The sequence below is a fragment of the Electrophorus electricus genome, chromosome 2, assembly GCF_041902795.1.
Source record: "Electrophorus electricus isolate QZ-2024a chromosome 2, ASM4190279v1, whole genome shotgun sequence".
Classification (NCBI taxonomy): domain Eukaryota; kingdom Metazoa; phylum Chordata; class Actinopteri; order Gymnotiformes; family Gymnotidae; genus Electrophorus; species Electrophorus electricus.
Genome location: NC_137498.1, coordinates 29075687 through 29093126, shown reverse-complemented (window position 1 = coordinate 29093126; position 17440 = coordinate 29075687). Strand labels below are relative to the sequence as shown.

General features: G+C 41.2%; 1 protein-coding gene across 2 annotated transcripts; it reads left to right on the top strand.

The window, feature by feature from the left end:
* The first annotated feature begins 1679 nt into the window (after positions 1-1679).
* tmem170b (transmembrane protein 170B) lies at positions 1680-17130 on the top strand. 2 transcript variants are annotated; one of them, XM_035529380.2, is made up of 4 exons: positions 1680-2099; positions 9009-9073; positions 9147-9317; positions 9573-9744. In XM_035529380.2, exons 1-3 carry the CDS (start codon positions 1934-1936, stop codon positions 9315-9317), a joined length of 402 nt encoding a protein of 133 aa, XP_035385273.1. In that variant the 5' UTR covers positions 1680-1933; the 3' UTR covers positions 9573-9744. The 2 variants fall into 2 exon arrangements, with proteins under 2 accessions (XP_035385273.1, XP_035385272.1); XM_035529379.2 differs by lacking the exons at positions 9009-9073; positions 9147-9317; positions 9573-9744 and adding exons at positions 11394-11564; positions 13133-17130.
* The last annotated feature ends 310 nt before the right edge of the window (positions 17131-17440 follow it).

Here is a 17440-nt window from a genome sequence, read left to right as displayed (position 1 = left end):
TTACCCTGAATTAATGTTCAAGCTGTTTCAACAAAATAAAATGCAAATCTGCCAATTGCTTGGTGTGGGATTTGCCACATCTTGATGTTTTTACTTTAGATATTCTTTATGGCCATCTGCTAAAAAGCAAAGTTAACAGGGAGCATTGTACTCTTAACAATATATTATGACATAGGAGAGATCAATCTGGATCTGTGTGCTTTGACTGGAGTAGTCTCTCTACAGTGGCCTGCACACACAGACCACAGCTCAGTGAGCTTCAAAGCCACTCTGCACTATGGAAAACTCTTTTATCTGTTAACATTGGCCTGCACATGTCCTTCAGACAAAGAGTGAGTCAACTGTCACTCCATGAATGCTCAGATCACCCCCCACTCACCCCCAGACATGTCTGTGCTACATCACTCCCTTTCTCTTGCAGCTCTGAGACACAAACACTGGAGACCTGAGCCTGTTTAGTGAGCCCTTTGAGACACTGCAAAGGCTTCTTTTGGGCATTTGATGTAATATAGACAATGTGGAGAGCACAATGGGGAAACCTGAGAGCTGCATCCTGGGCTTAGGAAGTGATACTGCACTTGATGGAAGATGCAGCCTGAGTAGGAGCCTCAAGTGGAGCCCTGGATGGAGTTGGAGGCAGATATGTGGGTGGAGCATGCTGGGGCTGCAGGTGGTATAGGAAAATGCAGAATTACAGCACAGTGGTCCTGAAAGACAGTCTTGATGGATGCACCCTTAAAGCTGCCTAAACAAACATCAAGTAATACAAATATTAATTAAAACAAATATTAAGTAAATGGCAATTTGCTATTAAATTGTTATTGGGGTCACTGATAACACAAATTGATCATTTCAGTTTCAGAACATTAGATCAGGTTCAGTCAGGCTGAGGTGTTCGTAATGCAAGCCTCAGTCAGGGTGAAGTGTTCAGAGGTGTCTTGGTGTCACAGATAAAATGTCTGACTTCTTTAATTCCATGGGCTACAAAGGAGTAAACAGTTTCTCGAATGTCTTGTGATTGTAAAACTATTCGCAGCCATGCCTTAAAGTCACAAAATATTATTTTCAGCAATTTCATCAAAACTAGACTTGTGGGTTAACCCTAAGTCTATCCTTAACCCTAGACCAGCTGTTACACTCTCTTCAGTCTGAAGTGACAGTTTTGTTAGTCTTTCTCTTAATGAGCATGTATTAACCAATACCATTTTATCTAGTCTATTGTGATTATCTAGATTACTGTGTTTATCTGGACTACTGTGATGATCTAGTCTACTGTGATTATCTGGTCTACGGTGAATATCTAGACTACTGAGATGATCTAGACTACTGTGATTATCCAGACTACTTCCAATGCAATAGAACATATTCTGTAACTTCTTAACAGTTATTTCAGAAAAGTTTCCCGATGCTGAATTTATATGTTAGATCTTTAACACTGTAAATATTGGAAATAGACACAAAACCCTTTGGTAGATCAGGTGTCCTGAGCAGACCACATTAATTGTCCTGAAATCATCTAAGCATAGTAGGAGTCACTTTTTATGCGCCGTGACTTTGCAAAGTGTTAAACCGTGAAAGATTACAAGTATTTTTAGGCGAGCCTTTGTTTATTTGCGTTGTTTGTCGTTCCTCAACTACACAAGGGACTACAGTATTTGTTTTTATCGTGGCTCCTGTTTTAACCGATTTCGTCCCTTTAAGAGGGACGGCGCCTTTAAGCTTAGAAAGACCAGCCTATGTAGGGCGGCTGTGCGCGGAGCGCTCCGTGGCCGTAACCATCATGGCCCCCAAGCAGCTGCTTGTACTATCAGGTATGAGTAGACGAAGCAGCGGTCCTTTCCTCACCCGACCGGAGACCGTCAAGCCGAAGCATAGGAACCGGTAAAGAGGGCGCACCGGAGGAAAAGCCTCCTCATGACACCCGGTCTTCTCAATGCCTTCTTCAAAAGCCTCATTCAGCCATTTGACAAAGAGGAGTGCGATCCCGGGCGGCGGAAGCGGCAGAAACATGAGCAAGAATTATTCTCTTAACCTGTCCGTGCAGCAAGTTCTGAGTCTGTGGGTGAAAGGCACAATACCAACGCTGCAACACTTTACAGGTATGTTCCAGCAACCGGGACCTCCAATAAAATCTTGTAACCGGGACCACATCGTTCCATCCATCATCGGTGTCGCCGGGGTTACGCACACTTGCCTGTCGATACATACGAGTTGGTGTACGGTAGGACAGATTGGGCGACGCGTGCAGATGCGCGCATCCATTTTTAAATGGATATTCATAGCCCGGGTGCCGAATGCTCACGGGTGCGTAGCTGGAGGACTTTGATGTTGCAATACCGGTACCCACTCAAGGCTCACACAGACAACGTATATATCTCGTCACATATAATTTGTCAGTAAATAACAGCGTTATTAACACGACGCTCACTTAAGTAGCTCACACTTGCTAAACCTCTGGTGTTGACGTCTGAATATTCGATCTATCTAAATAAGCAGGTCACCGTATCCTCCTCTTCATGGCAGATACGGTGTGATCCGAGTCGTGTACAGTGGAATAGTCATTAATAATTACTATTAGCTTCCTCTAGCGTATCGCTTGCACAGATCACACATCGCCTCAGAAACATTCCATGTACCCACTACTCGTATGAGTTGATTCATTTAAATATATGGCTAATATACGGCTGTCACGACTCCAAATGTCACACACGAGGGATGCTGATAAAGCTATGAGACTGTTAGTGGAATGTTCTCATTACGCAGCCCAATAAGGTTTACATAACTATACAGTTGAGCTGCGCCTTTCTCTCAGACTCTTCTGTAAATACACGATTCATTGAACCTTGAGCATATGAGCAATTAATAGGTGTTATAGTAACACCATATATGTAGGTGTAGATTTAACACTAGCGGTTTTATCTATTTGTTTGATTTGAACAAAGTGTAGTTTGCAAGTAATTGGGTAATGACCAGAGGCAGGTAGAGTTGCCAAAAACTGCACTCAGGTAAAAGTATTTTAAGATAGTAATTACTCAAGTTTACTCAGGTAAAAGTAAGAAGCTCTTCAGTAAAAGACTACTAGTGAATTACTTCCTCACATCTTATTTAATAACACTAAACAAAAAAAAAACCCAACTTTTTTTTGTTCCACAAACTAAGTTTGGTGGACCTTGTATTTCTCTTTTAGTCTGAATTTTAATCTGTTTTTATAATTTTTCAATCATGCATGGTTTAAGTGACAGAGCTATTACATTTTAAAATAAGTATATTACTTATTCAAAGACTTAAAATATGTACTAATCCACTTCTAAAATGTAAAATTGTATGATTTTCACTTATATGTAGCTGCAGGAACACCCCTCCTCAGTATCCAGCAGTAGTCTGCCAACATAGAAGAGATCCACTTCCCTTGGTAGCACTTTTCCATACTACACATAAAGATATACCAGTGCACTGGAACAAAAAAAATATTGGTGATACAGGAATTCAAAAAGCCATATTTGGATTCAGCATGTAAAAACACATAATATAGAGGTATTGTTTTTGCATGGGACAAAATCTATGTTAACTACTTTAATCTTAATAGAACTGCAAAATCACATCTTGATTTAGGCAGCACACAGAAACACCAAATTAATATGTCAGGAACGTAATTTCTCTTCAAATTAATTTCAATAAAATTTGTTGTTTCCAACTTAAAATGATGTACCATCTCTTCATTTAAGGTAATTTAAATTAACACCTCATAAGTGAGGTTTGAAGGTGCTGTATGTGGATTTATGACACAACATTGTTTAAGGCTGATTTGCTAATTGCTCTTGACATTTGTCCAAGTCAAAGTTATGAAGTTAAAAAAAAGTTCTATAAAAAAAATGATAAAAGTTATAAAGTAAAGTAAGGACCTATTTTTCCTGAATCGGATGGGACCTGGACCTGGAAGGAGCTTTGGTAGGGTCAGTACTCCGCTAATAGCAGGATGTGGGACTAGTTAGCTATAGCTACAAATGTTGTCATGCACCATAGCAGAGAGATTTGCTTCCAACCCATGTGGGAAATCTTGCCTGTTCATTATTCGTTATGTCAGTCTACTTCCGGTTATCCAGTTGGCTAAATTACGGAATCAAAGCAGTACCCCTCAGTGGTCATCTTTAGGGATCTCAGTAACCCTTACACACTGGACAGACCAGGTTATAGAGATACCAGGAGTTGAATGAAACACACAATATGTGTGTTAAATTAAAATGATTTAAATATTTAATGGGAGTAACATAGATTATAATGCAGCTCAAAGTACCTCTTAGATGTACAATTTGTCTATGTTAATTAAGTAAATGTAACGGAGTAAATGTTGTATGCTACTACCCATCTTTGGTGGTAACAGATATCTTGTCTTGTTTCTATACTAAAGCACATTTAACATGAAACAGATGAGGCTGTTGTAAAGAATGTCATCTTAATTGTGAGGCTGTTTACATCTGTATGGGGTGAATCATATAAGAACTGCAGTCCTGTTCATCCTAGCATCCTCCCCATTGCCAGACACCACAAACAAGTGATTCACTGTCCACTCACTCTCTGAAATTACATATGGACTGCTGTGGATCACTACATCTCAAGTTCATGCATATGGAGTCAGAATGGAGTGGCATTCACATCTGAGCTTTGTTGCTGCTGTTTTTAACAGGGTGAGCATGTCTCAAAGCTAATAAAGAAATGGCCATCATGAAACTGAACAATCAAAATAATATTAGCCAAAACCTCAGGTGTGTCAACAATATCTGATTATTGAATTGTTAAGAAATAAAGCCACATTAATTTAGCAGCAGTAACCAGACAGTGGAAGACAGAAACTCACATAGATTGCTGCAAGATACAGATCACTGTTAAAAAGTCATAAAGAGTAATGGATGAAAAATGTCTGTACAGATGAGAGAAAGATGCCAGAATCTGCACCAGAGTGATGGAATGAGTTGAGTGTGGACATAGTGGTGTTACAGCAGCAAGTGTGTGTGGTATTACAGCAGCAGGTGGGTGGTGTTACAGTATCAGGTGAGTGGTGTTACAGCAACAACTGAGTGGTGTTAAATCGGCAGGTGAGTCGTGTTACAGTACCAGGTGGGTGGTGTTACAGCAGCAAGTGAGTGGTGTTACAGCAGCAAGTGAGTGGTGGTACAATAGCAGGTGGGTGGTGTTACAAGAACAGGTTGGTGGTATTACAGGGGCAGGAGGGTGGTATACGGGCAGGTGTATGGTGTACAGGGGCAGGTGAGTGGTGTTAGAGTAGTAGGTGGGTGGTGTTACAGCAATTGGTGGGTGGTGGATGGCCACCATAGTATCTGATGCAGAAGTGGGTTTACAGAACATCTGATCCTGGTGTGCTCAAACCTTCTCAGAGGGTGGTTGTGGCAGAAAGTTTGTAATGTGAATGAAGGGTGAAATGAGAAGCGAAAAGGGACAAACTTAGTTCCACAGGCTCCAGAACAATCATGCGATTGGTAGTTGCCATACAGGGTAACTAAGGGAATTTAATAACAGTTTAATTGCCATTCATCTTTACATTTCTCACCAGATAGTTTATATCAGCATTTAACACCATTCATATTACTGACCAGATATCTTATATCAGCACATAGGCTACAACTAGACACACTAATTCTAACACACCACACTCTTAGCTAAAACTCAAACAACATGTGTGCATGCACAATACAGTTTGTAAGAAATCCTTACATGTTCATGTCACTGAGCTATGACAAAACTGGCAAAGAGGACTTAGACAAATGTCATGTGCTATTTCTTCGGGTCTGAAAGAAGCTTATGTAGGGATCTCACATCCATAGGCTTTTCCTTTGATATTAGAGGATCCAGCACAGTCCACAGTGCATTCTTAGAAACTTAAATTAGCTGAAAAATTAGTTTTAACCAAGGCAGTTTATTTCTATAGGCAAGTAATAACAGCTTCATTAAGTAGATGATGCACGCAGAAGAATCGCTAAACTAGTATACTGACCACTGAGATGTCTGAGGTTTGCAATAGAAACTCTTTCTAACACTAAAACCTGGGTCACTCTCATGTATGCTGAACTTCTCCACTCAAACTGCCACATCCGGCGACCTGTGTGAGGCTGTTCAGGCTGTTATTCTCACATGCACACACACACACACACACACACACACACACACACACACACACACACACACACACACACACACACACACACACACACACACACACACACACACACACAAAAAGCACAGGATCATACACCTAAACACACTAGCTGTTGATAATGGCGTCTCTGAGAAAGACGTACCTTTGAGTTCGTGATAGTGGAGTCTCTGAGACAGACATTTCAGTGACTCCAGGAAAATTTAGGATGTGTTCTACACTCAGGCTCTCCTTACTGCTGGACACCAAGCAGGGCAGTGTCGGTGGTGACATGCAGACATGCAGTTACTCTGTGTACATCATTCTGTGTACATCATTCTGTGTACATCACTCTGTATACATCACTCTGTGTATATCACTCTATGTATCTTTTTCTGTGTATATCACTCTGTGTGTATTGCTTTGTGTTTATCACTCTTGTGTATATAGCCCTGTCATGGCTCCTTATTCAGAGGAGCTGCTGCATGTCACTCTTTGTGCTCGTGTTTGCAAGGCTGTGTTCCTCTCACAGCATGATTTACTTCCATTGCTTATGTTGTTTTACAGGCTCTGCCATGTAGCTGAGGTGCACATGGCATGCACAGACGTTCATCATGAATAAAGCTATGGGTACAGCATGCCACAAGAATGCTGCATGTGTGAAAGCTAAAATCAAAGTCAAATGTATTTATACAGCTGTTGTCACAAAGCAGCTTTACACATGACCAAGTCCAAGCCCCCAGTGAAAGGTCTGTAAATCAGGGAAGTATTATGTGCAAAGATGGACTCCGGTAGATCTATCTATGGCAGCACAGGTAAAAGGGTAGAGCCAGAAGGAAACACAGGCATTAGGGCACCCTGGAAATCACCACTCCGCCGCTCTCAGTCTACAAACTTGATCAACAGAAGAGAGGTGAAGTGACAGCATCATAACATCCCAGTTTACCATAACTGTCAATGCCCATGGACCCCCAGATCTACACCTTTACCTAAGATGGGAAGTAGTTAATAAAATGCCTGACTGTACCGATAGGTTTTCATCCTAGCCTTAAATATTGAGACTGTGTCTGAGTCTCAAACATTTACAGGAAGGTTATTCCATAGTATGGGACCTTTACAGGAAAAGGCTCTGCCCCATGTTGTAGATTTTCTTATCAATACGAAATTTTACTGGGAGCCAATATAATGTAGCTAAGCTGGGAGTAATGTGATTAAAATTTCTAGTTCTAGTGAACTCTGGCTGTTGCATTTTGAACTAGCTGGAGTTTGTTTAGGCACTTAGTGGTACAGCCAGATAGTAAGCCATTACAGTAGTCCAGTCTTAAAGTGATAAATGCATGGACTAGTTTTCTGCATCATGTGAGGAGAGTATGTTCCTAATCTTTGTAATTTTCATGATGGAGAGAAAAGTGGTCCTGGAAATATTATTTACATAATCTTCGAACGAGAGACTGAGATCCACAATCACTCCAAGATCTTTAACTGTTAAGGAAGATGTGATCGGGAAATTATCGAGGTTCATTAAGTAATTAGAGAGTGAGGACCTAGCTGTCTGTGGGCTTCTGTTTTGTCAGGATTAAGTGAGAGAAAGTTTCTCACATCCCGTTTCTGATGTCCTTTACGTACTCCTCGGTAATGCTAAGATGATATATGTTTTCTGGTTTGGCTGAGACATATAGCTGAGTATCATCAACATAGCAGTGGAAACAGGTCATTAACTACTTTAACAGTGCTGTCTCTGTACTATGATGAAGCCTAAACCCTGACTAAAAGACTTCTTGTATCTGGTTCTGATTCAGGTATGAGCTTACTAAGATCTTGGAAATAAATGGAAGGTTTGATATCGGCCTGTAGTTTGACATCTGACATGAGTCAAGGTTAGATTTTTTGTTAAGTGGTCTGATTACTGCTAAGTTGAATGATTTAGGCCCATAGTCAGTGTTCAAGGAGTTTATTAAATTTAGTAAAGGCTCAATTACTTTAGGTAGAATTTTCTTAAGTGTGTGAGAACACAAGTGTAGGAACTCAAATGTCGGGTTTATTGTGTTATATGTGGGAGCTTTGTTGACATTATAAGGCCTGTGTTTACCGAGGCTGTTCATGGACGTGTAACCCAAGCCCTAGAAAACCATGTTAGGAAAGAAACCCTAACCTTAGTAAACCACATAAATAGAGAAACCCCAACCCTAGTAAATCATGTAAGAGCAAATGTAATAAGGTAAAAGCCTTGATTTAATATGAATGACAAACTCTGTGAGAACTACTTTAATTTGACCACTGACCACTGGTTTCACATTCTGAATAGGTTCCTAATGTTTTTGTGGGCTTTTCTGTCTGAGGTACCATGCTTACAAGGCAGTGACAACAATATGCAGAAGACTCCAGCTGCTTTGTATGTGGTAGCAGAGTAATGAAGTGCCTCACATACACAAAGTTGGGCCCTGCATGACACACCCACATGGTCGATCCCTGCATGACACCCCCACAGGTCCTGCATGACACACTCAAAAGCCCTGCATGACACACTTGAGAAATGAAATTGATGGTCAGAGACCTTATGGTTTTACTGTGTCTGCCCCACACCCATGCACAGCACCAAAGCTAAGCCCACCACAGGGGCGTTGGGATACCTTTGGGGCGTGGGATGCCTTTGGAGCGTGGCGATGCCTTTAAGCGTGGGATACTTTTGGGGTGTGAGATACCTTTGGGGCTTGGTGATGCCTTTAGGACATGGCAATGCCTTTGGGACATGGAGATGCCTTTGGGGTGAATGTTCCTGCTCTCCTGCACCGCTGCCTGGAAGACTACAAGGAAGTTCATTACAGAGGCCTCCACTCACACACCTCCTTTGTGTTTCCAGGTGAACAGGATGCGTGTGTGCGGGTGTGTGACAGAGACTGGGAGTACGTCATGCTGGTGCTGCCGGTGAGTTAGTGGGTGTCAGTGTGATTCCAGTGGGCCTTCAGCTCTTAGTCATGTGGTGCACTTTCCCCCTCAGGACCCTTCTGAGTACCCTAGGGCATTGGGGGAATTACACCAGGGCATTGTGGGAGTACCTCAGTGCATTGTGGGACTGATTACTGGCCTCTCTGTGCATCTGGACTACTCTGCTTCATCACCTGTGAAGGAGACTCTTGGATGGTCTGTTTTAAAACAGTTTGAACTGTAGGTGGGTGCTACAGTACAATAATAAATATGCACAAACTGCTTTGTGTGACTGTCACTCTCTAATCCGAAACATGGTTTCATTGTTTAGTTTAGTCTTAAATGTTTGTGGCTTGACTAACCATAAGTCTTGATAGTTGTCCATAAGAAAATCTGAATCTGAAGAAAATAATTTGGGAAGCTTCTATCCTTTACATTGATGACTTTTCAAATAAAGCACTCTGTTTCAAAGAGAACACTCTGTTTTTGCTTCTTCCAGACTTCTCTTAAATGAAGTAGCTGGGCAGTGTAGTGGGGGGCCTCTGTCGTGCAGATCTCCTCTCTCACTCTGCTCTGTGCACCGTAATGATGCTGGCAAAGGCTGGCACAGAGGGTATGGTTTGTTGCCTCACTCAGCTAATGGATCTATTGTGTGGAGAGACTTGTGATAACTTCTGACACTACTGTCTGTAATGACACTCTTTCTTTAATCACATTCTTTCTCTCTCTCTCTGCCTCTCATTCACTCTCTCTCTCTCTCTCTCTCTCTCTCTCTCTCTCTCTCTCTCTCTCTCTCTCTCTCTCTCTAGCTCTCAAGTCAGGATGGCTTTTACTGACATGACTGTAAAACACAACATTGCCAAAGCACTGAACATTTTTACATTTAAAATTTCACTTAATACTGCTGCTACTATTATTGCTGCTGCTACTATTATTGCTGCTGCTACTACTACTACTACTACTACTACTACTACTACTAAAAATAACGTGTGTGTGTGTGTGTGTGTGTGTGTGTATGTATGTGTGTATGTGTGTGTGTGTGTGTGTGTGTGTGTGTGTGTGTGTGTGTGTGTGTGTGTGCTACACATGACTGGACACCACAGCTGAGCTGAAACTAGGCTGTCTTGTGCACCTGTTTAGTTACAGTAACAATTCTGGCTTACTCTCAGTAGTCAAAAGTGTTGACAATAAATTAATGTGGCTGTGACATAAAACCCTGGAGCATGAGGACTGGCCTACAGTCTAGAGCACAGTATATATAAGGCACTGCACATATATGATACCTGTGGACTGAACAAAAATAATACAGAATACAGAATTACAGAATAAAAAACTTTTTGTAAGCATGAGTGACATTTCATCATGCATTATGTCTTTCTGGCACTTGTTGCTTATTTGTTTGTGGTACTGGAAAAGAAGAGTGAGCATTTAAAATGAAATACGAAAGTTAAATTTTCAATGCACATCAAAGCTGAACTTGTGTTGTGGAATTACTTGGGCTTTAGCTGATCACAGATCAGTTTTCCACTCTGATCCTTCATCAGCTGTTGTGGAATCAGTCTGGCTGTTGGCTTCTGGAAGGTTCTAAAAGATTGCAGATTACTGGAATTCTGGCTCTTGCCTTTCTGTGAGGAGAGGTAAGGCTGCTGTGACTGCTCTAGGTTCATTGCTACATAGGAATGTCTGTCTGCTGGCATATCACATAGTGTAGAGAGGGAGGAAAGGAGAGAGAGAGAAAGAGAAAGATGGAGCAAATGGATAAAGGAGGGAAGGTAGGGCATATGTATTAAACTCTTGCTACCATATATAAGATGCATCACCAAGTGCACCAAACTCCCATGTGAGAGACATTTAAACGCAATAAAATGAGCATACTTAACTTGTTTCGACAGGAATAGCGGCGCAGCTGTCTGTGTCTGCCAAGATGAACCTGGTGGTTGGGGGCACAGTTAAAAGCTATATAAAAGCTATGTACTTTGTATAGATAAATGCAAGATGTATACCATTTTACCAGTTTTGATGTGTTCCAGGTTCCAGGAGAAAATTGCAAACACTCTTGAGTTTTTAAATGTGTATATTCAATTTGGATGTGTGGACATAATAAGAGATAAGTGTTTGAACTTACCTGTGCGTGTGTCCATGATGATTCATAGTGTGAACCCACTCCACCCCACACCTACACTCTACCGCCAACCCACCCTCCACCCTCCACCCTCCACCCTCACACCCCACCACGACTTCCTCCAGTCTGCTTCTCAGAGTTGTGGCACTTTTGAGTTGTGTTTTTGTGTGTGTGCGTGTGTGTGTGTGTGTTTTACAGAAATGTGGTACTGGGTGTTCCTCTGGTGCCTCTTCTCCTCTCTGCTTGTGCACGGTGCCGTCGGTCTGCTAATGTGTGTCATGCTGCAGAGGCACAGGCGTGGCCGCCTCATCACCGTAGTGATCGTCAGCGTGGGCTTCCTTGCTTCTCTCACCGGCAGCGTCATCACCAGTGAGTATGCCACTTTCAGCTCCACCCCATGCTTCGCCCCTGTGTTCCACCCATCTGTCCTTCTGATGCTCTTTATTTTAATCTTTGTGTGCCACAACTACACTGCCAATACTTATCCTTTCTTTCTCTATCTTCCTGTTCCTGATGTTATCTTGCTCCTCTTCACACATTCTCTGAACTTTCTACTCCTCACCTATCATAGAGGCGGGTTAGGGTTCACCTTAACCCTAATCCTAGCTACCTATTATAGAAGAGGGATCAGTTCTTCTCCAGTTGTAGTTTTATTATAAACATCGCAATTGTTATGTCCATTGTCCCTCCTCTGCTGGTCTAGAAGGATTCCCCTTGAATTCCACTTCTTACCTCTGCTCATTGGTCTCCCTGCTCTCCCTGAGGCTGGACCTGTCTCTCCACTTACCCTGAGACTGATCCCCTCTCTCCATGCTTCCTTAAACTAATCCCATCTCTCTTCTCCCCCTGAGATGGTCCCATCTCTCTGCTCTCCCTGAGACTGATGCCACCTCTCCACTCTTATTGAGACTGATCCCGTTTCTCCACTGGTCCCATCTCTCCGCTCTCCGAGACTGATCGTGTCTCTCCACTAGTCCAGTCTATCTACTCTCAAACCATTAAACTCTTTACCCCTCCACTTCATCTCATTCAATACCCATACTTCTTCACTCTTCCTTTCCTTGCTCACTGGAAGGGCCATAAGTAATTCTCTCTCTCTCTCTCTCTCTCTCTCTCTCTCTCTCTCTCTCTCTCTCTCTCTCTCTCTCTCACTCTCTCTCTCTCTTGCTCTTTCTCTCTCTCTTTCTCCTGTTCTGCCTCTGCTAAGAGACCATAAAACTAAGGGGTATGTTTAATGCAACCTAACTCATGTTGATCACAACATACCCGCATGTGTGCTTGAGCATGTGCAGATTTAATGCCAGCACAAATCCCCTGCCTCACTTCTGGACTGAAGGTCCTGTCCACCAGAGCCTCCTGTCCTTTATGCAAACAGGATGGCTCTGAAGGAGGGGAACATGTTTTGTGCTTCTACTCTCTGTGAGTGAATGGGATATATTTCTAACAGAAACTTCTACAAAAATATACTGTGCTAGAGGCTGCAGGCCTCTGACCCCATGGTGTTATGAACATAGATCATATGCAGTTTTCAATAGTTGACCAAATGTATTGTTTCTTCCTTTCTGGTCTGGCTTGTCTTACACCCATAAAACTTAGAAAGAAGCAAGTCTGCATGCCAAGCTGTGCAGTTTGTATACCTTAAAGTCTTCTGCCTACTTAGCATGCATTATGATGTATGATGTGCTGTAGTAAATATGGAATACTGTGAGGAAGAGTCTGTCCAGACTCTTGACCTTGGCCTGATACTGAACAACTACCAGCCTATCAGATTTCTCATCTCAGCAGCAAATTTCTCATCAGATAACTTGGTGAAACTTGGTGAAATAATGTAACAACAAATGGAATGAGTAGTCCTCACATAGACCCCCAGGGAGATTTTCTTTGCTTTTATTTAATTTTTTAAGCATCATGGTCTGACTGTGCACTGCTACTCTTAGGTGCAGCAGTAGCTGGGGTGTACCGCGTCGCGGGAAAGGACATGGCTCCTCTGGAGGCACTGGTGTTTGGGGTGGGCCAGACCACTCTCACTGTCCTCATCTCCTTCTCCCGCATCCTTGCAACTCTCTGAATGGACCACACTGAGTGACTGATGCACATGATAGCAAACCAGCTGGTAGAAGAGTTGGGGGCAAGACACATGAGGTGGAGCCTATGAGAACGGTAGAGGAAGCTGAGATTTGGATGTAGGGCTGTTGGAGAGGACAGAGTGGGCCACACCATCATCGCAACAGTGAACCCCATCGCCACAGCAACGAACCCCATTGCGATGACAACAAACCCCATTGCCACAACAGTGAACCACATTGCCGAGGCAGAATGGACATCCGAGTGAACCCCACTGCTGTGGCAGAACGGACCTCCATATGAAATGGGATTGAATGCATCAAATCTTTCTGTTCAAGAGCAGCACTGTGGTGGTTGCTGGTCTATTACAGGGAGTCAATCAATGTCCCAACTGCCTTGACGACTAGCAGGGAACCCACAACAGGAAAACCCAAGTGGCTTTCTGTGGGAGTTTTGTTCATTTGTTCTGTTTCTCCATTGCACTTTTGGGAAATGTTTTCTTTCAGAACTGTATCAGATGATCTCGTTCGACTTCAGCCACCATAGAGACAAAGCTGGCACATGTGCGCCACCAAGAGGGTAAAACACCAACTACATTTATGTAATGAACCGGATATTTTTAGCCATTCCTCTTTGTGTGATAACTACAGTTTACAAGTATAGTATTATGGATATGTGCTAGAGTACACACACACACACACACACACACACACACACACACACACACACACACACACACACACACACACACACACACACACACACACACACACACACATATATTCTTAAGAATGAATGTCATATGCTTTGCACCTTTTAAGCGTTTGTACCTCTCCCAGACCTAAAGGGTGTGAGATTACTTCTCCATAAGAATTTAAGCATTTTTAATCAAGAATTAAATTAAAAATTTTAAATGTGAAATGGTAAAATGTGACATTTTTAACTTTAAAAGAAAGCCCTAAACATTGTGAAATATACCTTTGTGGAAAATGGTTTTGGTTACTGTTCAAGTGTTACATCCCAAAGGATCAACAACATTATGACTTATAATCACAAATCCTAATTGTGTCCTTTGAAAGGCCTTGAAATAGAATGTATGGTCAAAATAACAACATTGGAAGACAGCAGGGCACCAGTTAGTATGGTCATGCTAATAGTGTATAACATCAGCAGTTAGCAAGATCACACTAATAACAGTTAGAATTATCATAATCATAGTGGATAACGCCAGAAGCTAGCATCATCATGCTAATGGAGGGTGAATGCCAGGGCCTTGTTAGCTTCCTTTCTTTTTGGCCATTTTTAGTTTTTACACAAATATTTTGAAGAACAATACTTAATCTGGCTTTTAGAAATTGGGACAGGAACTTCAGACAAAAACATTTCTGCAAATAATGGAACTCTGCAGTAAAAAATGAGCAGTGTTATTTCAAATACAGATGGAATTACCCTAACCCTGGCTAACAACCCCCCATCCCGACCTACAGGCCTGCAACTTTCCCCACTAGGTGATGAGTCCACCTGCCCACTAGGTGATGAGTCCACCGGTTACTAACAAACCCTAACCCTAACCCCCCATCACCTGCATATTGTCATTTTCATGATTCCCTACTGCTGGACCTGCTGTTACACTTAATGACCCTAACCCTAATCTCAATAACCCTAACCCCAGTAACCCTAAACCCATAACTGTAAGTCCAGTAACCCTAACCTTAATATCCCCAACCTCAATATCCCAAACCCTAATAACTCTAAACCATAATAACTGGGCCATTGACTCATGGCTCCTTGCCTACACAGCTGTGTGCAAGCACAAAACTTGCACTCTTTTTTTGCCTTCCATATAATTGACATTACTGCGTCATTTAGTCTAGAAGTCCTACAGGTCTGGATGTCAGGTTTGTCATGCTGTTGTTTTTGTGTTTTTTTCTTCTTTTAAAGTGAATGTAGTGGGAAGTCAGTCTTGTGCACTTTTCCTGGTTAGTTGGTTTGGGTGGAAGTACTGACTTGTATGTGATAATGTGCAGTGACATCATCATTGTTCAAATATTCAGGGCTGTCTATCGCACATCCAGTAATATCCAGGGCTGTCTATTGCACACCCTTTAAGAATCCACTTAATTCTGCCAAAGGTTAATGCTATGAATCACAAAACATCTGTAAGCAAAAATGATGCTCACAGCATCGCAAGTGGTTTGTGTAGGCTATCAACTACATACAGTGGTGCATATACAAAGATGGGATAGTTGCTTTTGTTTTCAATTCCTGGCTTTTTTAAAAAATGTTTTTTTAGCTTTTTGTTTTATGAAATGAATAATGCACATGACACATTCAGAGGTCATTTCTCTGTTACCCATCGGTCTTTGTTTAAACCAAAGTACTGTTTGATTGTTCAGCCTTTATATGACTATTGTAACATATGATTTATATGAAATACTTCTTTTATTATTGTTTGGCACAAACTCCCCAGACCTTTTCCCTGCATATTGGTTCAGGTACTGTGATAGATGTTATGCAGATGCTAAAGTATTACAAAGGAACTATTTATTTTTATTTATTTTTCAACTTATGTAATTGTCATTTTTCACCTTCAGTACTCAAACAGCCCACTAGAGAGTGCCAGTGTGATGTAAATGGATGGGAGGGCGCAATGCTAGGTTGCAGTAGTAGACTGCTGAATTGTAGCATGAGAGAGCACAAATTATTTTAGTACTCAATTCATATATTCACCTGGTGGTTGTGTGTTAAAATTTCTGTATGTGCTTGTGGAGGGGTTAATGACAGTGTATACAAACAGAGTGAGTCTCCTCTCTATCAGCTTCTTTAGTGATGAATACTTAAAAGGAAGAAGCTCTTGATTTTTCTTAGTGACCCAACTATGTGTTACTATGTTGTAATGGGACTTTCTGCCACAATTATACTGCCCCTGGTGAATCATATCTTAATTCAACTTAAACTGTTTCCTTACCAGTACAATTATCTTAATTAATTATAATACCATACTAAGGATTATTAGTATGATTACTGTACTTACTTATTTTAACTGGTTAATTCAAAATATTGGAATTACTATAGTACTAAAGTAATAATATACATTGTGTGCAGTTACACCATTGCTGCTTTGAGCAGGTACTTCTGTATGTTTTTATTTATGAATGACAGCTACAATGAAAACTTGTTTTCACAGAAGCACCTCTTTCACATTTGAAGAGCTACACAGCTGCAGACAAGACCACGGCTGAAACATGAACGACATGCATATATGGAGTATGGATTAATAGAATTGAGATAATTCCTGACATTTTTTTCAGCATATCATGTACCTGTCTAGAATAACAGTAACTAAAATAAAGTATTTGTATTGTGGGTTTTGGGTAAAGGGACCAAATATTAGTGTTTTGTTAGCATCTTTGCTCCTGCTGTGTGCACAAATACAGCCAGAGTTTGACATGGTTTTATGCGTGTTTGTGTGTATGTTAGTGGATTTGAATGTGTTTAAATGTACATGCTGTGTACATTTTACTGAACTGATTGCTTTGTCTAATAAAACATCTGAATTTGGGTATCACAGAAAGACAAGCTTCATCAGTCACACTTTAACCCTAACCCTAGTAAAGAGTAGCTTCAATACACTTTATGGGCACATTTTAACAGTGCAGATTTCTATTTATTGTGCAAATGTTATTGAGTATTTTATGCAATTGAAGAAGAATATGTTCATTTTAGAATGTTTTCAAAACTATTTTCAAATGGTTTGATTGCACTTGCCTTTATACTAAAATGAACATAACAATCAAATAGCGCCATGTTATACATGGCGCTATTTGATTGTGTGTGTGTGTGTGTGTGTGTGTGTGTGTGTGTGTGTGTGTGTGTGTGTGTATGTGTGTGTGTGTGTATACATACACACACACACACACACACACACACACACACACACATACGTACGTACTTTAAATTCCTGATCAGGAATAGTTACACAGATAGGTATGACCAGGCTTAAAATGTTATACTATATAGACATTTGCTCATTTAATATACTAGAAAGCACTTTCTCTGTTAATGCTAACTCTCCATTGAACAGCCTTTAACAACTTACAGTTGTAAGTATAAACTGGCCAATCAGTTTACTGGGATTCCAAATCAGGAATCTAAAGGATGTGAATGTTTTTTTTTTTTTT